Here is a 21,987-nt window from a genome sequence, read left to right on the forward strand (position 1 = left end):
GAAGAAATGGAAAAGAATAAGAGTACTTTGAAAAACGTCAGGATTTTCTTGGTATGAAATAGGACTTTTATGAACATTTAAAAATTTTTGATAAGTAATACATAATTTTAAAATGTAATAACTAAAATATTAAAAAATAAGTGGAATAAAAATAAAAAATTAAATAATAATGAAATAAAATAAAAATGTCTTACCTTTATTAAGAAATTAAAAATATATAAGTGATCAGGATAATAAAATATTTCAAAAACCTGTACATAGATAAGAGGTTATTTAAAATTATTTCATGTCTTTATTAATCAAACATTTAATAACTAAACAAAAAAAAAAAGTAAGTAATCATAAAAATAAATAATAAAATGTTTCAAAATCTATCCACAGATAATAGGTAATTTAACATATTTTAGGGATATAATAAAAAAATAAAATTAAGTATTATCCTTCTTAAGATCCCGAAAGCGTAGCGGCTGTACTGAGCAGAGCTGGCCGAGACCCTTCTCCTCCGAGGTCTCCACCGGCCAAAAGCTCCACCACGCGACCCGAGCCCCGGTCGCCCGCTAGCCAACGAGCCAAAATCGATGCCCCAACCGGTTCGCTCGCGCCTCTTCGCGAGTGGCCCAAGCTTTTCCTCGCTGCTCCTGGAGCGTGTGGGCCAAAACGCGAATGAACATCGACCGTGGAAGTTGACTGCTGAAGTACAAAGCGCTAGGCTGAAGGTGAATGGAAATGTAAAAATTCTAGAGTCTCCACACAAAGTTGCAAAAACCAAGGAAAATCTCTGAAAAATATTCACAAAATGAAAATTAAGCAAATAATTGGTCGAAATGGAAGCAATGTAGTGAAAGTGTTTTGCCATTTGTTATATAAATGAAAACGCCAGGGAAAGCCCCGAAAAGTGTTGTGCGCGTGTGTATGTGTCTGTGTGGGTGCGTGTGTGCGAGTGTTTAGCACGCGCTGACAAAAGAAAAAGGAGAACATTTTTTGTGTATCAGAATTTTTCGCAGCAAATGTCGTGAAAAAAAAGTGGCAGAAAGAAGAAAATTTGTAATTGAAAATTCCAGTGTGCCAGGCGAAAATGAAGGAAACGCGCAGAAAAATGGGCTATCATTGAAAGTGAAAACGCATGTGAGCCACTTGCGTGGATATTGATTTTTCCCACACACAATTATTGTGGTGTAGGCGAAGGGAAAACTAGGATTTAAAGCAATATAAAAGTGATTTTCGGAAAAACAAAAAGTCCTGCAAATCTCGATAATTAACTAAAAATTGAAATTTACTTAAAAAAAGAGTTTTCCATGTCAACTTTAAGTGTCTGAGTGCGAGAGAAGGAGAAAAGCTCAATTGAGGCGAAAAGAGGCAGGACAAAAGACACAAAAAAGGACGAAGAAATGGCCCTAAGAAAATATCTATCCTGAATTTGCTTTCTTCGAGGGAAAAGCGATTTCGCCAACATCCCACTCTCTCTCTCTCTCTCTCTTTCGCTCTCTGCCCACACACACACATACAGCTCTGAGAAAGGAGACACAACACACAGACACACACAAAGCCAAATTCGCTCTATCAATATTTACGCATACCATTGTATTTTGATATTACGTATACGCTGCGTATCTCTGCCACTCACTCACTCTCCCTCTCTCTTTCTGTATTTCTCTCCCCCTCTCTCTCACTCGCTGCATACAAATTACATTTAAAATTCAATTAAATGCACAATATTGACAATTACCAAACAAAGTATACGAAATTCATGTGAGACTAGCGAGCCGCGGCCTCACTAGCCAAAGCTAGCCACCAAAAACCAAAAAAAAAACAGGCAGCAGCAGCTCACACACACATACAACCGCCAGGACCCGCATCATCATATCCTTCCTGCCAGGCCGTCGCCACTGCTGCCGCCCCACGCTCCCCTCGCAGGAGTCCCGCTTCGCCGAACGCTGCTCAAAACCCATCATCTAACCAATAAAGCGGACGATAAACAAGCACATCGAGCACCGCAGAGAGGGCCAGGAGGAGCTATTAACGCTAGTCTGGAACGCAGAGCATTGGCAACATTCTTGATTAGGAGGTGAGTCTGGTGTTTACGAAAGTGTAGTACACTTTTTGGGGCATCTTATACAAGTGATATGGGGGCTCTAGAGAGTTAAACACAAAATGAGATGCAAAACTATCTCGGAACTGGTATTTAATCATCAGGTTCTGCACTATTAAGTGAAATATATTTATTCCTAACAATACCAATATATTAAAAGTATATCATTATTTATACAAAGCTAAGGCCAAGATAGATAAACTACTTTTCAAGGAATCAATTTAAATATTATAATGTTTTTTTATTTTTAAAATGGTTGGCAATGACTTCTTTTTTAAAAGATAAACATTATTTTATATAAATAAGTAGGTCAAAGACACAAACACATTTTAACATGACTGAATATTAGTTAGTGTAAAATAACTTTGCTCATTTGACCTATTTTTTAAGCATTTATTTTCATATTAAATAGTCAACATATTTTGTTAATAAAAAATTCCAAGAGAGACTGTCTGCAAAACTCATTAAGCAATTTCTTTTTCCATTAAGTCCTAAAGGTCAATACTTGCATTAAGTTAATTAGGTTTATTAACTGCCAGACTGTCAAGTCCCATCGCCAGTCCCACATATCACTTATTCATGGGCCTTTTCTTATCCATTTCTTACAAGAGCTAAACTTGATTTAGTCTCCTCTCTTACTAATTAGCTCTGGACAGCCAGAAATTGGCTTGGAATTCCCGGGGGGCGGGCTATTAAGGGCATTGCCGAAACCTCGCCATAAAAACGCTGCAAACAAGCTCGGGAAACCGCACATAATTGCCAATAATCAAGTTTGGACCGAACCCCCGCGTTCTTTTGACCCTTTACGCCCGATAAACGGAGCAGAATATGGACTTTTGTGAAACTCAAAAATATGAATGAATCTTTTTCTGATTTTGGAAACACCGAGACAATGGTTCAATGAAAGCGAAAAGCATAATGATGTGGAAAATTGGTTTTTCTCCTTAGGCAAAGAGTCTAGCATGGTTTTCCTTTTATGTTCATTACTTTTCACATTTCTTTTTGCCATGCTAACCGAGACTTTTATTTTGTTGCCTTCTCTGGGTTATGTGCGCAGTACGGAGAGCAGGAAGCAGAGAGGGAGAGAGGCTTTGGCAAAGAGAGATTGGCTCTTCCTAGCCGTATTTCCGCTCTCCGGCTCGCCAAAAAGTTTAACCGTTTCCTCGCAAAGGGAGCTTCGAGCGCCTCCCACCGATTTCCGTTTCGACTCGCCCCGTATTACGTGCGTGGGTTCCACAGATGTTGCCATAGATCCGAACCGTATCCCTTTTTGCGGACCAGCTCGATGGTGTTTTTGTTTGGACCCGGTAATGGATAATGGCTGCTTGTCCATCTCTATCTATATCTAGCCAGTCCCTTGGCCAATGTTAATTTGTTTTGACAGCTTGATTGTCAGCTCGGTACATCACTGCTTTTTTACTGCGCTTTGCCCACTGAATGTTTGATGAGGCGAAATTATCTTATCATTATGTGAATTTAACCCTAATCTCGAAGCCCCAGCCAATTGTTGATATTTGTGGTTCACTCGGTGTCACTGCAATGCACCACCCACCCACCTACTCCACAGTGCTATCAGATTTCTGCACCACCGCCCACATTTTATGGAAGAGCAGCAGACAGCAGTCTATTAATAGACACTAAGCCAAAGGTCGGAGCGTGGAAATTATTACTTGGAAAGGCCACATATTGCCCGTGATTAGAGCCCCAAAGTGGGCTTTGAATATTATAGTAGGGTCTAGGACACGAAAAGCGACTTCGTATTGAGTAAATTCATTAACACTGAAAGCAAATAAAGGTGTGGTAATTGAATTTTCAATTTTATTTCTGCCATTCTACGAGATACTTTTGCAAATAAATAATACAAAAGAGATTTTAGGTGCTTCGCAGTTTAAATTTTCTATTTGTTTTGTGCAATCTGTAGAACTTGAAGCTAAAAACTCTTTTAACTTTGATAAAAGCATAAAGTATTCCTTTTTAGAATGCATGTGTAATTAAACATTTAAAAAACTATAAAATATCCTTATCTTAATTAGAGTTTTTTTGTTTTCATTTTTTTAAGGATACAGAACATATAAACTTGTCAGTACCATTTACCTCATTTCCTCTTAAGTATAAAACTTCTTAGCAAACTGGCCTTAATAACAGGCATTTCGCCAATCTTTATGGCACTTTTGACAGTTACTGGAAATGTTTTCCCATCAATCGGGCGCTCAACAATGAACCCACTGACCATTCGAGCCTTTTACAAGCCCGCAAAACGAGTGTGTGACTACGAGCAATAACAAATACAGAAAGCAGCTGTTCTTCGGGCTCAAAGTGTGTATAATTTTTGCCTTTGGCACGTCACAAAATCGCTGGAACTGCGTAGTTTGTTATTTCGCTGCCACTTTTTTGGGGCCCAGACAAGTGGGCACCGCAGAACAGCAGCTACCAGCACACCCATACGCCCCGTTGACCCGTGTGCAAAAATAGAGTGGCACGAAAAGCTGGCAGAATGACAAAATTGTGGCAAAACTGCCGCATATAATATTTGTGACCTTCTTATGCCTTCCTGAAAATCGTACTGGTAGCTGCACATCCTGCCCCTATTAATGCGAAGGCTTTCCTTCTTGCAGGTACTTTTGCACTTATGCCCGAGAACATAATTCAGCCCAAGATTTTTTGGTGCATTAATAAAATATGAACAACAAAGTGCTTTGGCTTTTCGCCTGACTTGACTGCCATTTTCCGGGTTACTCTTCGGGAGGTGTTTCTGATTGTTGCGTGTACATTTATTATGGATGAGGTTCCCAGGGCAGGTGGGAAACGCCTGCTCCTGTTTCTGCCAAGTGTTTGTCCATTTTATTTAACTGCCACGGGGCTGACTGCAACGCAATTTGTCAGGGGATCTGGGGGACTCGTGGCACTTTCTAGCTCTCCACTTTTTACTGGCACGTCGATATATTGCCTCCCCCTGTCCATGAAGTCGTTTCCAGGCAGCCTCTCTGCGGCACAACTTGTCCTAGATGCATTTAAATTTATTGATTGGCTGGGAACTTATTTTCCGGGGACAAGTACCAAAGAGCTGCGGTCCTATAGTTCAAAAAATATATTAAACTTGACGGCTTTGATGTCAAAGAAGGCTGGGAAAACATATTTGGCTTTGAGAATTTTAATCAACAAAGGGTATCTGATAAGTGAAATATAAAGGAAATCTTTGGATATAAATTATATAAATTATTTGTTAAAAATGTGATAATGAAATATGTCCGTGTGTAGAGTCTGTTTTTCCAAGTTTTATAAAACAGAAACTTTACCTCAAATATATTATTTTAGTACATATATTTCTTATTACGTTTTAAAATCTGAAATTTTGGCGCTCTTAAATTGAATACCAACAAGATTATAATGGGAGAACTTGGATCGAAGGCAAGCTTAAAAACTGCTACTCAGAGAAGAAAGCGATAAGAAGTCGAAGAGAGAGAAACAAATCTGTACTATATATAAATATAAAATTTGGGTAAAAAATTTATTAATGTTGGCAATACATTGAGTACATTGTGCCAGTCGTTTTCATTCAGTGAATAAAGATACACGTCAAATACTGAGGTGCCTTTTAATATTTTGTGTATAAATCGTATTGCGTTTTATTCTAAAAAATTAAATATTCGAAACCCTAAAGTAATCTTTTATTTTGCATTACAAACGTTACACATTACTTAATATTTATTAATATGTTTGGTATTCCAAATTAGTTAGTGAGTAATATTAAATTTGTCTTATGTCTTCCATTTCAATAAACTTGGCTTGGTTGACCTACATTTATTTATTTTAATACATTTGACGTTTAAGTTGACTTAAAGATATATCATTTAAATTCAAATGGATTATGAAATTAACTTATTTTTATTGTTTATTAATTAATTGCACAAACTTGCTCCCAAGAGCTTTTAATAGGGCTAAATTTTATATATAAAATTCTTGTAAATTACTTTAGCCCAAATAAGGGTTCGAGTTTTTAAAATTAAATACAAAATTACGTTTGACTGGGAGGCAAACAGCCCGCACAACTTAATTTCGCACATTTTCCATGCAAATTCTATTACGTGCCCCGCCCACCAAAAAAACTTCCTGCTAAGCACACACACAGAGTTTGCATTTAAATTTTCTACGCGCTCGCCGTCCACAACATTAGAATTTCAAACATATTTATGGTGCCGAATAAACAAAGCTGCCTTCAGGCTTTTCATTTAAGAGGCTCTCCGGGTTTTCAGAGTTTTCTCTTCGCGAGTGTGGGTGAACGTGAATCAGGGTATGGATGTCCTTTGACGTCATTTGCTAAGTAAACAAGCGAGGACCCACAGTAGAGGCAGCAATTTGGAGTCACTTTGCCTCTAAATTGCTCTTAGGCCAAATTTTTTTCGATTCCATTTTCTGGTTGGGAGGCTAAGTGGTTTTGGTGGCAAGATAAATTTATCTTTGGCTCTGGCTGCTTTATAGAGATAATGAAATTCCCGGAACAAGAGGTGAAAATTAAGTGACACAGCTTTTTTCAAGTATTTGAAAAGGTTGAGGTGTGTTTTCTTTGATAAGATTCCTGGTTCTATTAATTAGCTAATAATCAAAATTATATCCTTAATTTTATTAATTTATTAGAACAATTTTTAAAGCACAAATTAATAATTTTCTTTGAATTATTATTTTATTTATTACCTAAAAAATCTTACAAGAAAAGTATCTTTTTATTTAGGATACCTGTTCCAAAATAAAATTTTCTTCTCCCAATAAAGTTGTATAAAAATGTAAATATAGCATTTTTAAAGAAGGCTCCTTAAACCAATAAATCGGGCCTTTAATATTAATTTCCCTGACACCTGCCACTCAACTGTTGATGGATTAACCGAATGGCAATTTCAGGCAGAGATGCGTACCCCCGTTTCAAAAGACGGTTTAATGCCAATCAGCGAGATATGAGAGTCCTGGGAGTCCGTTTCCGCAACACTGGCTGTTCAGGGTCAAAGGATGTCTGATGATAATAACGTAAAAAGCTGAGGACCCAACTCAAGCTGCCGCCCCTCGTCCATAATTAATAGGGCTCAAGTTGTTAAAGCCAATGAAATGAAGTAAAATATGGAAAATTTCCAGCAGAAGGACTACAAAGCAGCTGGAGAAAAGAGCCAGCAGCTCGGTGTTAATATTAATGAATTCAATTAGAAAGAAAAGAGGGAGAAATGGTAGAAAAGCGGAAGAAAGTCGGGACGGGGGATCCCGGCCATTCAAAGCGTTTTGTGTGGGTGCCATTGTGGAAATATATATATGTACATATGGTGGGTGCTTGGGTGGTTGGGTGGTTCTCGGAGAGAGTGCGTGCCCTTGGTTGGCTGAGGATAAGCACTTTCACTTGGTGCGTTTTACAACCACCCAACCACCCAAATGCCCGTTTTAGCTGACGCCGTCAGCGCATTTCTAGTGTTTCAAGGATGCGAGTGTAGGAAAAGTTGCTAACGACTTTTGTGGGATTTCTTTGTGGTCACACTCTTGTTTTGCGCTATTTTTAATAAGGCGACAGCCTGGAAATTAGTAAAATACCTCATTAAAATTAACATAGATCTGAAATAAAATTAAAGCTTAGCTGCCACCATATGTTTACTAAAATGTATTTCGATTCTTGCAGCAACAACACAACAAAACAAAATGCCGCCAAATGCAAAATCGGAAGCGGACGCCAAACCGGAAGCGGAACCAGCGCCAGCGTCCGAGCCGGCAGCGGATCTGGAGTCCGTGGACCAGAAGCTGGAAGAAACACATCACTCCAAATTCCGTGAGGTGGACAGGCAGGAGCAGGAGGTCCTAGCCGAGAAGGCGGCGGAAGCGGCCAGTCAAAGAATCGCAACAACAGAATCAACAACACGAAGTGCAACAACAGAGGCTCAGGGTGAGTTCGAGTATCAAACCAGAAATGTTTTAATTAAAATTGGAAAACAGTTTATTGGAGTATCCAAAATTAAAGTAAATTTAAATGAACACCCTTAAAATAAATTGTATGATAAATTCCAAATTTAAAATCAATCAAAACTATATTAAACGCATATAACGCATTTTCAAACATACACACATATCCTTCCTAAAATATAACTTAAAAACTCTTGTTCATGGTGCTTAACGCTTAAACACTTATAAAGACAACATATAATATACCCAGACAGGTATAAAAATGTATAAGCCTCCACAAAAATCACTTATAAAGGTTTATAAAAGTATGCAGAGGGCAAAAGATTTCATTTCAAAAAAATCATTGCATACTTTTAGACTCATTTTTAAGTGATTTCAAGATACCAGTGATTTGTGTTACTCTCAACTTTGAAAAATATGTAATAAATTTAAATTTTTAGAATCATCTACCACCTCATTGCCGGTGATCAAAAAGATCGAGCATGTCGGCGAAGTGGTCACCGAGGTGATCGCGGAGCGCACGGGCCTGCCCACCTGGGGCGTGGTGGCCATCATCATACTCGTGTTCCTCGTCGTCTTTGGTATAATCTTCTTCTGTGTGCGGAGATTCCTGAAGAAGCGAAGAACCAAAGATGGTAAGGGTAAGAAGGGTGTCGACATGAAGTCGGTACAGTTGTTGGGATCGGCGTACAAGGAGAAAGTAAGTGTCTGACGCGCCATCAAATCTTAGTAGTTATTGGGTTCTGGTATGTCATAGGTTCAGCCTGATATGGAGGAACTCACCGAGAATGCCGAGGAGGGTGACGAGGAGGACAAGCAGAGCGAACAAAAGCTTGGGCGTCTCAACTTCAAGGTAGGTTCCCCAATTCTCCAGCTCCCTGGCGCACACAATTTCCCCAAAACTAACCCCCAGAATACGTAACTAACCAAACGTAAACTCAGATAGGTGTTCTATATATGTGTGGGCAGAGTTGATGTTTTTGACAAGGAGAACACACTCACAGAGAGGACAATATATACTCAATAATTACTGTAATAAACTTGCAACGTCCTCTTCAAGGTTTCAATCACACTGAACACAATGACATTAAACTTAAAATTGGGTTTCCACTGGGTGTTATTCTTAGCTTAAAAAATTAAAAACCTTATTCGTTTTTTTAAGTGGAAAATCTAATCTAAAATTCTAAATCATTTTTTCTGCTAAGTGGGGAATGTATCCTTGTGTGAAACGTACATAAATTAGATCTAATCACCACATTAACAACTTATATATGCGGTTTTTACTACCCCTCGACTAATATATCATTTTCGATTGTCTCTTTTTTGGCCAAAAACCAAATCCCCTGCTGGTTCCGCCTTTTGAATCTCTCTCTTGCAGCTGGAATACGATTTCAACTCCAATAGTTTGGCCGTGACGGTAATCCAAGCTGAGGAACTTCCCGCCCTGGATATGGGCGGTACTTCGGATCCCTACGTCAAGGTGTACTTGCTGCCCGACAAGAAAAAGAAGTTCGAGACCAAAGTGCACCGCAAGACCCTGAGTCCGGTCTTCAACGAAACGTTTACCTTTAAGGTGAGATCCTAGCCAGAGTAAATCTTCTCAAATCGAAATATTGAATATTTATGTATTAAAATACATTAAATACCTAACTAACTAATTTTTGAAATAAATAACTGTAACATAGCCAAAAATATTAATAAATAATTGAAATCTCTCTTTGAAGTGCCTAAAAGCATGCTATAAAAAACAAAAATTTATTTTCTCTGGGTTTTCCTTTAAAAGAAGGTGTTTGATTGCTCGCAATTTATCATGTGATTTATAGAGTAATATTCTAAACCTCCTTTACCTTGCAGAGTTTGCCCTATGCCGATGCCATGAACAAGACGCTCGTGTTTGCCATTTTCGACTTTGACCGCTTCTCGAAGCACGACCAGATCGGAGAGGTGAAGGTGCCGCTGTGCACCATCGACCTGGCGCAGACGATCGAGGAGTGGCGCGACCTGGTCAGCGTTGAAGGGGAGGGCGGACAGGTATGTAGCGCTGGGCCGGGGTCCAAGGCGGGGTCACCAGTACTATCCAAGCTATACAAGCTATCCGTAACTCTCTCTCTGTCTATGTATAAACCTCGATGTGCCTCTAAGTGTTTTTTATCCAACTCAAGAAACTCAGTTGAGCTCTGTCTTTCGTACTCCTTATGATTCTCTTCATTTCTTATGCGTTCGTTTCTTCTCCTCTGAGTTATCGAGCCGAAAGCAAGCCAACACTGAAATCGTGTGATATTTGTTGACTTCTGTAATCTTGAACACCTTACGTACGATGATTGTGTTTTGTGTGTATTTTGCATTCGAACTTCAGCCACGACCAAAAAAAAAAGTTGAGAAAATACAGCAGAAAGCAATCAAAGCATATTTTTGACACCCACTAGATATTTGTTTTTAAGTCAACGATCCCATCCCCCGAGCCACCACCCCTCATCGAAGTACTTTTAAGGGCAGGGCAACAAAGACAATTACAGTGAAAACTTTCCAAAAACAGAAACAATATCAACAAAACAAACGAAAACTTCGTGGAACAGACAAGCAAAAGTTTTTCGAGTCTCTAACGAAACTTTTTACACACCCAGTTCAAAATGCAAATATAAATAAATAATAAATGAAATTATCTTGCCATCTAAATAAGCAATACTCAACAAGAAAACCAACAGCAAAACGGGGGGAAAATCAAATGGAAAAGTGCCTTTGAATTTCTCTCTGACAATTTTATCATTTTCCTTAAACTCTTTCAACTGACACAAAAACTACTACAAAAAATAAAACTCTAAATTTCTCTTTCTCCAATTCCCCCTTCTAAAAACAAACCAAAAAATTGATTTCGAAACATATAAACTCTTGTTTTCTTGAACTTTTGTAGAAGGTAAATACAAAAACATGCTTTCAATTCTTACGTAAACCAAACAAAACGAGAACTCTTTAACACCTTTGCATACACGATTTGAGTTTATGATTTTCCCTCTATATAACCTGCTCTGTCTCTGTGAACTGTCGCTCTTGTACACAAAAAGCTGTCTATAACGATTATGATAACCATTGCATTGTGCCACAAAACTAACCCACTCAATCTTCAAAACCTCTTTGCCACGATAATCAATTTCAATCAATTTGGTCTTGAGCGATTGTTCTTTGACTTTTTCTCTGTCTCTTTCTATATATATATATATATCTTTCATATATATCCGAAATATATTGTTATGTCTGCAACTTTCTCGCATCATTAATATTGTAGTTGAATTTTTGTATTAATATAAACGATTTATCTATGTTTGGGCTGTCTTGTTTGCAACCATGTAATAAAAATGACAAATGTTCTCACATTTCCATATGCAAATGATCACACTGCAATATTAATTTGTTGAGAAACCCTGTGGCATAGGACGAAGCTAACGTAAATCAGCATGGTTGAGTGACTTTCCCGCCGCCAATTAACTTCTAGCCTTCTCCACTTCCCCCAAAAACTTTTCCGTCCGCTTTCGGGTCAACTGTCCTGCGCCCATTATTGACCATGCTGATCTAGTTATTAGTTGCTGAAACTATCCCCGAAAACGACACTATTCACACAATGTTTTTGTTTGCACTCTGATTGGAACAATTAAGCGTCGAAAATACTGAAAACTTTTGCATAACTTTCTTACAGTAGTACTCAACTTTTGCACCCCAAGTTATTTGCATAAAATCTGTCGAACTTTTACTATCCAAACATACCCAAACACAGCTCTATTTTCCTCTGTAACACAAACACCCCCACACACACCGAAACGCACAAAGGAAATTCTTTGGAATAACCAATAATAAGTTATATAAATAAATTGAAATGTTGTAAAATATTTGCATTGATTACATTGAATTGGTCAAATGATGGAATGAATGCTCTGAAAATTTCTCACACACAAACACAAAGAAACACACACCAATACAAAGCACAAAAGCCGTGTACAAATACGTCTCACAATACAAGAAAAACACACACAGACACAAAAACACAATTTCAGAAATGGAAAAGCTTTAATTTTTCGCCTGTGAATGCCAGAAAAATGGTACTGTCTGACTTAATACATTTCAGAAGGCCGAAAGTTTGAGGCACTCGCTGGATTTTGGTAAAATATTGTTTAAAGAATTTAAAAAGAATCGATAAATCCATGCCAAACGGAATGCATCTTTGAACCTTTCTTTTACATTTTAATTTTACCGATTTTCTGATTATATTATTATTTTTATTTTATAATATTTAGGTGGACTTACGAGAAGTTAACACTTAACCGAAACGAAATCCAGCGAATGTTTAAACCTGGTCCAATACTAGAATGCCAAGAAAATAAGCATAAGCTTTAGTGCAAAATTACGAATATTGTAACTTTTCTAAATATGAATATTAAAACTTAACTACAGTTAGTTTAGCAACACTGCAATATACCATTCTGAACAATTTTTTACTCTACTGCATGCCTTTCCCTTTGCTTACGACTTTATACTAATATAAAAACCACACTAAGTATTAGCATTCCACACAACTACCTAGAACACGGACACAAGACCAGTGATTGGTTACAAAACTATACGGAAACCATTACATTTTTGAAATTTGCCAAAAACAGCATTGATACTTATCAAAATTCTACTGGAAATGGAATTCAATAATTTTTAATACGCTTTTCATTTTTCTCTTTAATTATTTTTAAACGTATCGCTAAAAAAAAAACCAAAAAACAAATCAAAATCTGTACTCACAAAATTCGAAAACTCGAAATTTCCAAACTGTACTCGAAATTTTTGACTCATGCCATGGGAAAATCAATCCGAAACCTGATACAATCCTAAAAATCCATGTAAGTATACCAACGGCGAAAAGGAGATTCATAATTATCGTTATTTGCTTTGGTTGTTGTCGTCATAAATGTGTTAAAAAGTTCTGTTCGTTGTGTTTGTGTTCCAATTCTGTTCGACCTGCAAAAAGTAAAAAATAAAAATGTATCCAAATCAAGAGCCAAACCATTGGATCAGTCAAAGAACGAATTAAATATGTAAAACGCTTTCTTAAGTCTTACCCTTTTGTGTTTAGCTCTCTGTCGCTGTCTCGCCCGATGTGTGTATACTGTACTTATTATATTTTGATTTGCATAACTTGATTGTGTACTGTAATGTGTAAGCAGAGCTTCGATGACAGTCAAATACAAAAAACAATGCTCAATAATCTCTTGTTTTCCAATTTTACGATTATCCGTTCGTTTACCTTCCTTTTCTTTCGATTATGATTATAGACATTTTTGTTTCCATGAGACATTCACCAGACATTTAACAAAGAATATTTTGAAAGGCACCCAAAATCAAAAAATCGATAACTGAACTTAAATCGAATTCAGAGAATCGAAATATTTAAATCCCTATAAAGTGGCGGTAAGTGACTCCGATATCGATATCAAACTGTATAAATTCTCTATAACGCTCGCTCGCTCTCTGTCTGTCTCGCTCGCTCGCTCTCTGTCTCTGTCTTGAAACTTTTTTAACTAATCCAAATAACACACAACCACATTTTCTATAGCTAACCAATTATAGTTCGTCAGATACCATTTTGTTTGCCCGGGTTAGTTTGGCCCTTGGAGAAGTGATCGAGAGGAATTGGCATCGCATTGGTTCGGGTTGTACTCGTAATTCGAATTTCGAAAGAAGTGAAAAGTGAAACTCAAAACACCACCACTGCAAGCGGTTCGAACCAGCCTAGGGTCTTGTATATCTTATAAATACTAGCAATGCCGAGTATCTAGATAGTTTTTTTATTTGTACAATATACGATCTTTAGTACCTTATCATGTACATAAGAAATCAAATTTTCTACTTCTTTGTATAAGAACATTTTTGACATTTTTATTCATTTTGAAATACCTTCGAGAACGTTTTTGAACTAGAGCTAGTCTCTATAATGTACATACGAACCGGTTCAAGTATGCTTGATTTCAATCTCTTATCTCTCTATCTCTGTCTTCTTCTATTCTTAATAGTTCCTAAGAAAATTTTTGAAAACCAACATATTTTTGCATTTTGCGCAGTCGGTTTTGAGCTGGGTGTTATTAAAAATGAAAAACAAAAAACGAACAAAATACGAACCTAAAAAAGTAGATACGATATAACAGAAAAATGAAGTTGTAAGTTTTGGTATGGATAAATAATTTAATAAAACACAAGCCCCTAATAAACCAGAAAACACTTGAACAATACCAACGAATTTACTTTTAGTTAATACTTTTCTTTGGTTTTTTGAGTTTTTCTTTCTGTGTACTCTTCTCCCTGATATACAAACGTTTAGGTATATATTTACACTTAACAAAATCGAAGCTCTAAGACGTGCAGTAAATGTTTTAATGTAATTATTTGTGGCGTTTTCGTTTCATGTCAATAAACCAAAGAACTAAAGTTCATGTAACAATTGCTTAAAAATACTGTACTGTTCACCCCAACCCTTAAAACTTGAACTTATACCGAGTGTATTTGATTTCCCCATATTACCACTGATATCCTTGGTTATTATATATGTTTACTAGTTATTGTGAAATCGTATATCTCGATTAAACGTTAGCTCGTCGTTTATTAAACCGAAATATAATGTGGTCGTCCTTAGAATTTACTCTTTCAAAGTCTTCACTTGCTGCTCATAGTCCCATCTTAGGCATTATCTTTGAATCGAAATTATCAAAAAACTTATATCTAATGGTTAAATTAATATGATGGTTAATTTGAAAAGTGATTTTTCCTAACAATTCCATTAATAACTGAGACAAGATGATTTACTACCTTGCAGCACTTAATATATAACTATAATTTTAAACTCAGGCGACCCAACTTGATATAGAAAGTACTATATATATAAAAAATATTAACCCCTATATATTTTAAATGGATATGTATGTAAATGTACCAATAGAGTCTGTGTGACATGTTGTTTGATGCAATACCTATAAAGGAAGCAGAACAAGCCCTACTAATCCTATCCGTAAACTTTCTCCGGATCTCGTCAAACAGGAAAAGCTGGGAGACATCTGCTTCTCGCTGCGATATGTGCCGACTGCCGGAAAGCTAACCGTTGTCATTCTGGAGGCCAAGAACCTGAAGAAGATGGACGTGGGCGGATTGTCTGGTAATGTGGCGTTATACCGAAGCGCGGGCGGGACCGATCGGGGCCCTGAGATATTGATTTTGTTGGGCCCTCGGCGGTCCTTCCTGCGACCTTGTTGCTTTCTGTGTTTGTAGTTTTAGCTAAGTGTGTGACGTAGGTGTTCCTTTTTATTTTCCGTTTTAAATGGCATACCCTTTTTTAGTTGATTTTTAAGTATCTATACTCGTACTAACTTCTTCAAGCGGAGCAAACGGCAAGGCAACCGTTGCTGTGTAAAAAATATAAGAATAAGGAAAATTATAAGAGAGCAAATACAACTTTTATTCCAACTACTTTTTGTCAACTACTTTTCAACTATCAATTAGCGCCAATTTATCAACTTGCATACTTTACCGTATTTAACCCGATTCGCGTACGCTACTAATTCCAATTAAATCATTAATCAATGGATATATTTATCGTCCGGCAACGTTTCCATCCCGAAATATTCGCACAGTTTTTACTACTTATGCCTGGCAAAAAACCAATAGAAAACCAAAATCAACTCTAAGCTCTATGCCGAACAATCAAATGACCGAAAATCGCTTGCTTTAGCTTCACTTTTGCATGTAATCTGTACAACTTTTTGTAACTTTAACACTCGACATCATTTCGGGTCGCTGAAGCCAGACGAAGAATTCAAAACGTTGCCGCTGAATATATCCAAACCAATTTAAAGTTCTTCTAGGCTTTTACAAACAACAGAACATTTTCCAATATTTTTTTAAATGCTCTGAAAATCGGTTTCGAACAACGTAACAGATATGTTTTTCATATAAATCTTAATTTAACACAATTGTATGCCTTGAGTTTAACAAGTTGCTGAGTTCCAAAATGTTCAACTATGGTATAATCAGTAATTGATGTGAACCTTAAATGATTTTCCAAAAGTTAACAAGCCAAAGAAACAAAATTCTACTTATTAGTTGTGACCAAAAAATCTGCGGAGATTTAAAAACACTTTAGATATTTTCTGAAAGTATGAAGTGATAAACTCGCTTTTCACAGCCTACTTTTGGGCATATTTTAAAGTGATTTCAAATCATTGGATATTTTTTTGGCACCCCTTATATTTTAGTATTAAATATTTATATCTATTCTGTTTATTAAACATTTACACTTTGGCCTGTTTCTTGTTTTCTCGTTGTTCTCTTAATTTGATTTTGTGTTTGCAAAGTATAAATTGATCTACTCTATATATAACAAGTACATAATTAATCAATGTTTTTGGTGTACATTACTTATATGTGTGTAAAGCAAAAAAAAAAAACAAAAGAAAAATCAAAATGATGTGTTTATCAGATTATTGTGAAAATTTTACTTTGTTATAAAAACGAAAAATGTTTTCTTTTTCTTTCTTTCAATTCTTTCCTATATTATAGATCCATATGTGAAAATTGCAATCATGCAAAATGGCAAACGTTTGAAAAAGAAGAAGACAAGTATCAAAAAATGCACCCTCAACCCTTACTATAATGAGTCGTTCTCATTTGAAGTACCATTTGAACAAATACAAGTATGCGAGAATGTATTATACTATCCTATAAAAATACCACAACTACTACTACTCTACTACTACTGCCTACTGCCTATACAAACTTACCTACTACTATAACTACTACTACTGTTACTACTGTTACTGTCCTCTTCTGAACTATCTACCAAACAAGCCAAACCAAACCGAGTTTTGAGTACCCAACCTCCCTCTAAACACACACTAGCCTACTTACGTGCAATCGTTGTTGTTAATTATACTACATATATACCGTATATATATCCATATATTGAATACTTGTATTCCAAACCAAGCGACAACAACACCCAACTCTGAACCAAAACAAACGAACACTCTTAGAGACCAATCTTCGTATTACCCATAAAGATATCTTAAATTCCCCCCAAAAACTAACTTAACCAATCTTTGTGTTCTATAAGACAAAAAAAAACCAAAAGTACTCAATGTTAAATGTTGTAATTTACAATTTTAACCAAAATTTGCTCCAAGCTTTTTTTATTTTCGACAATCCCTAAGTTACTATTGTAAATATTCAAAAACCAAAAATGAAAGCCCAAAAGATCTAGCCAATGTTATGATTTGTTGCCTCTGTTTGTGTAGTTTTTGAGAAATATTTGTGGAATCTGATTTCTGATTTCTGTTTTCAACTTGAGTTCTTAACCAGCCTCGATGTGTGCTTAGCCCAGCTGATTTGGTTTATGTTTTAGTTTGTTAAATGTGTATTTGATCGATTTGAAGGCAATCTGGCAAGAGGAAAAGCAAAGACAAGCAGGCATGCCTAGTGGCTTAGGATTCTAGAAACCCCACACACCGTCTTAGACGCAATTTTGAATGGAGAGCAAGCCGTAGTGTGCCCGCTTCGCTCGCCATCGAGCAAAAAGCAAAATACAAAAAAGCAATAAAGCAGAAAAGCATCCAAGCAAAAGCAGCCAAGCACGAGCCTAACACACACTACGCTCACTCCAAAGAAGAACAGAATATACAAACTTATACAAAAATTCGAATACCAACCTAAACTACTCTTTCCATAATACAAACTATCGCAAACTCCTATACCAGCGGCGTCAATAATGCACCACGCAGCAGCCAAATCGCAGTGGGTACATTATTTTGACACTGTCTTCTGATTTGAATATCGAATACCAATCGCACCACAACAGCTACAGTACAAATACAGTAATACACAGAATAAATACCCAAACTAAGCCACCACAGAGAAGTATAGCGTATCACCATTGAATACCGATCATCAAGAACCCACATTTAGCCAAAACGATCTGGAAACTGGGAGAACTCTGTTACGGTTACGTTACGTGTGCTAGTCCAAGAGCCATGGCCCCTGTCTATAAGTAGGACCCCCCCCCCCCATGCCAAGACAAATTAACAAAGAACGACGAATGGGATTGAATATTATACATTTTCGTTTACACGTATTTAATGAACATTTTTCTTTTTGCCACAGCTTAAGTGTCTGCTAGCAAGTATCGAGAAAAGTAATTTGTTCATTAGCCCCCCAAAGGTTAAAAGAGAGGCGAGACTTATGCCCGCCTCAACATATATATCTGCCGACATATTCATTTGCTTCTCACCGTACGCTAACCGAACGCTTTTAGGCAGCTCTTGAGTTTGTTTACCAACATTTATGATTTCAAGCTACTCATTCTTAGCCTTAGACATTTGCATGATCTGCTTGTTAACTCACAACCAACCAAAAAAAAAAAAACAAAAAGGTATACTAAGAATAAAATACCCCACAGCAAGCATTTTCCTTTTCGAAGGAGCTTTTTGTAATGCCCGAACGCCTTTAGATGTTAAAAATAAATAAATAAAAAAAAACCCCTGCCGCAGTGCCTGTGCAAAGTGGAGACTTTCCAACCAACAATCTGTACGATTAACCTAGCCTGCACTGAATCTTCTGATATACAGCACTCAGCCAAAAAGGCTGGAAACACCCCATGTAGTGCCGAAAACCTCTGTCTATAACCCGCTTCCCCATACAGCATTCGTAGTGTCTGCCTGTTAGCGAACAACAGCTCCCACTTCTACCCCCAAGAAACTGAAAACCCAAACAGAACACGTATATCGAAATACCGAAAAGTTCTTCAACTCAAAAGCGAAGCCCCCACCTCCCGTTCAAAAATATAAAGATATAGACCGATAAAAGAGCTGCACCCAGAGAGTATGCCCTACTAATGCCGGTACTTTCCTTGAACCCTCTCACCCACCCACTCGCGCGCAGAAAATCTGTCTCGTTGTGACCGTCGTGGATTACGATCGTATTGGAACCTCGGAGCCCATCGGCCGCTGCATACTTGGGTGCATGGGAACCGGAACCGAGCTGCGCCACTGGTCGGATATGTTAGCCTCGCCCCGCCGGCCCATCGCCCAGTGGCACACCCTCAAGGACCCCGAGGAGACCGACGAGATCCTGAAGAACATGAAGTAAGGCGCCACCATGGATAACCCAAGCAGGTGAGGGAGCCTTTAAAAACAAGAGATTACTTTCATTTTATAAGAACTATTATCCTAACATCCCGTAACTACACAGCAGTCTTACAGCACATCTATCGAACGTATAAAAGTAACCACAGAACACTTAGGCGAACCGTCAGACACTGAAATCGAATGCATCATCATCAGCTACAAACGATCCTCCTCACCCGAAACGACAAGCAACAATCAGCGAAATATCGTAGTTAATGCAAAAATTGTTCATCTATGCAGTTATCCCGACATAAACATACTGGAACACACAAGAGCCGATTAGGTAATACCCTAGGTGTCTAAGTTATATCTCATTGGTTGAACAGCAAATCGAAGTGAAAGCTATAAAGTCCTATATATAGAAAGCAATGTGTCCCACACACACACACCGGCCGGAAACCGCGAATAGTTCGATCGATTTTACGCATAATCACCAGAAATTCATTTCGCGATCTATGAATTTGTTGTTGTCCCCATTTGAGAATTTCCAGAAACTATGAAAATTACGAGTACGTTCCATTGAAAAGAAAGAAACTAAGAAACAACTCTATATACTCAAACTATTTAACGGATGACCGAGAGAGTATCATTTTTAAATGTTAAGTTTACTTCGGTTTTAAATTAGTCCAATGATTAAAGGGATCTTTCCGGTTTTAAATTGGTTTTTCAATCGTTGAAGGATTACTAGTGAATAATATTACTGACTAATGCATATATAAACGAGGCGAAGCACGCAAAGGCAACTTAAACTGTTATGTAAATTATTTATTATGTTTAAATTATTGAGCATTACGTACTTAACTGTGTAAGTATAAATCTATGTGTGTTTAAATAACGTGGACATGGCAGACATATTACCAGGAGGAAGGCAGGAGGCGAAGTCATAAAAAATATATATTATATATAAATATTATGTATAACCCTTGCATAGACTAAGAAAATCAGACGAATAAGTAGAAGGGCAACCGAAACCAACAGAAAACCAAAAGCAAATAACAAAAGTTAAACTTTGAAGCGTGATTTCAACGGAATATATCATCAGTTTAAACTTTAAAAAATATCGAACATTTTGCACAACGGATCAGATGGGAGAATTTTTTCAGTTCGGCCTTATGTTACAGTAAAGTAGGCGAAATATGGCTCAGTTCGGGAAAGGTTTCCATTTCAATTGAGTTTTTCTTTTGAGAACTTACAGTTTTCGTTCGAGTTCGAAGCTTCTTCTATCTCAAATCTTAAGGTTTCTACAACTATCTATGAATCGATTTGATTTTCTTTCCGATTTAACCACATTCCTTAATTTATAAATCATATTAGGACCTAATGAAAATATACATACTAACTAAATGATTATGGCAAAATGTTAAAACAGAAAAAGAAATATTAAGAACAATAATAGTTATTACTATTTATATTATATTCAAGTATATGACATCTAAACAATATACATTTATATAAACTTAAAAAAAACCTTGTGCTCTTGTTGCACAAGCCTACTAAGAATTTGGCATTTTTAATATGGAAAAGCGGCGGCAACAAAAACTTCTACCTACCTAAAAACACAAATTAGCTAATTAAGCTAAATAAAAACCCCCAAGAGCAGGGGACTCCAAAAGTAATGAAACCGAAATCGAAATCGAAATCGAGACAGAGGGATAACAATGAGCCATGATTTTCTGATTTTTTCCATATTGAAAGTAAATGAAATTCAACTAATACATTAGATGTTTTTGTCCTGTAAATGGTATATTATAATGATAATGATAAAGCGTAGTTAGGGATCGTGTATCCCCTGTACACACACTTACACAGTTGTAGTTATGTTCACCGAAGCAAGAGAAATGCATAAGAATACACAGAGAAGAAGGAAGGGATGCGAATGCAAACTTACAAATCGAGAAAATACCAAAAATATTTATGTAATATAATTCATCTAAATTTAACAAATCGACGTGGACGCCAGGAAAAACGAGTTATACAACTTATTACGAGTATTGTTCAATAAAAGATAAATAACTTTGCTTTTCCAAGTAATTACTGTAAATTATCTCAAACCCAAAAACAGCAACAAAAGACAAGGACACACAAAAAACACATATGTATTAAACAAATGATAAATTACGAACAAAAATCGAAGCCTAACCACAACAGCAACAAAATGAAACAAACAAGACAACAAACTATATATACTTGCATATTAAACAAATTATATGAAATTATATAAAATGATGTTGATTATTGATTTAAATTAAAACTGAGAAAGTGAATAAAACAAATTATATATACACCTATATATATAAAAATATTAAACAAAACAAAAGCAAAAATTTTATTTGTGTTTTCCTTTTAGTTGGTACCAAAATCCCATACACTGAGCGCAACGCCGTGTAAGTGTTAGCCCAAAACGACATGTACATACACACACACACGCACAGACACACACAGCCAACACCCACACAGCCACATGAGGACACCCACACAGAGACACCCACGAACTGACCAAACTCAAGTCGAAATATGAATGTATTATAAAGTGCACACGCCTTGGTGTTGTGCCTCCCAGATAACCAGCTAGTTATGTAATTAAATTATTTTCGAAAACGTTCTCAAAGCAAGCCGAATGCAGAATGCAGCGCATAGCCCATCACAAAAGCACAAATCAGTAGAGGAAAGCAGAGCGGACGGAAGTCGGAGGAGCAGTTAAACTAAGCAACTAAGAAATAGGCCTCAGAAGAATAAAACACTCAAGTAACAAAATACTGTAGCAGT

The 21,987-nt window shown here is 36.8% G+C and overlaps 1 protein-coding gene across 6 annotated transcripts; it reads left to right on the top strand.

The window, feature by feature from the left end:
- The first annotated feature begins 651 nt into the window (after positions 1-651).
- LOC108027760 (synaptotagmin 1) lies at positions 652-21,545 on the top strand. Of its 6 annotated transcripts, none has more exons than XM_017099312.3 (11): positions 652-716; positions 1,736-2,065; positions 7,743-8,003; positions 8,461-8,720; positions 8,778-8,873; positions 9,399-9,593; positions 9,875-10,051; positions 15,089-15,203; positions 16,604-16,737; positions 18,977-19,209; positions 19,286-21,545. In XM_017099312.3, exons 3-10 carry the CDS (start codon positions 7,763-7,765, stop codon positions 19,181-19,183), a joined length of 1,425 nt encoding a protein of 474 aa, XP_016954801.1. In that variant the 5' UTR covers positions 652-716; positions 1,736-2,065; positions 7,743-7,762; the 3' UTR covers positions 19,184-19,209; positions 19,286-21,545. The 6 variants fall into 6 exon arrangements, with proteins under 6 accessions (XP_016954801.1, XP_016954802.1, XP_016954804.1 ...); XM_017099313.3 differs by having other exon boundaries at positions 19,289-21,545; XM_017099315.3 differs by having other exon boundaries at positions 15,095-15,203.
- Positions 21,546-21,987: the final 442 nt, after the last annotated feature.

The sequence above is a fragment of the Drosophila biarmipes genome, chromosome 2L, assembly GCF_025231255.1.
Source record: "Drosophila biarmipes strain raj3 chromosome 2L, RU_DBia_V1.1, whole genome shotgun sequence".
Lineage (NCBI taxonomy): Eukaryota > Metazoa > Arthropoda > Insecta > Diptera > Drosophilidae > Drosophila > Drosophila biarmipes.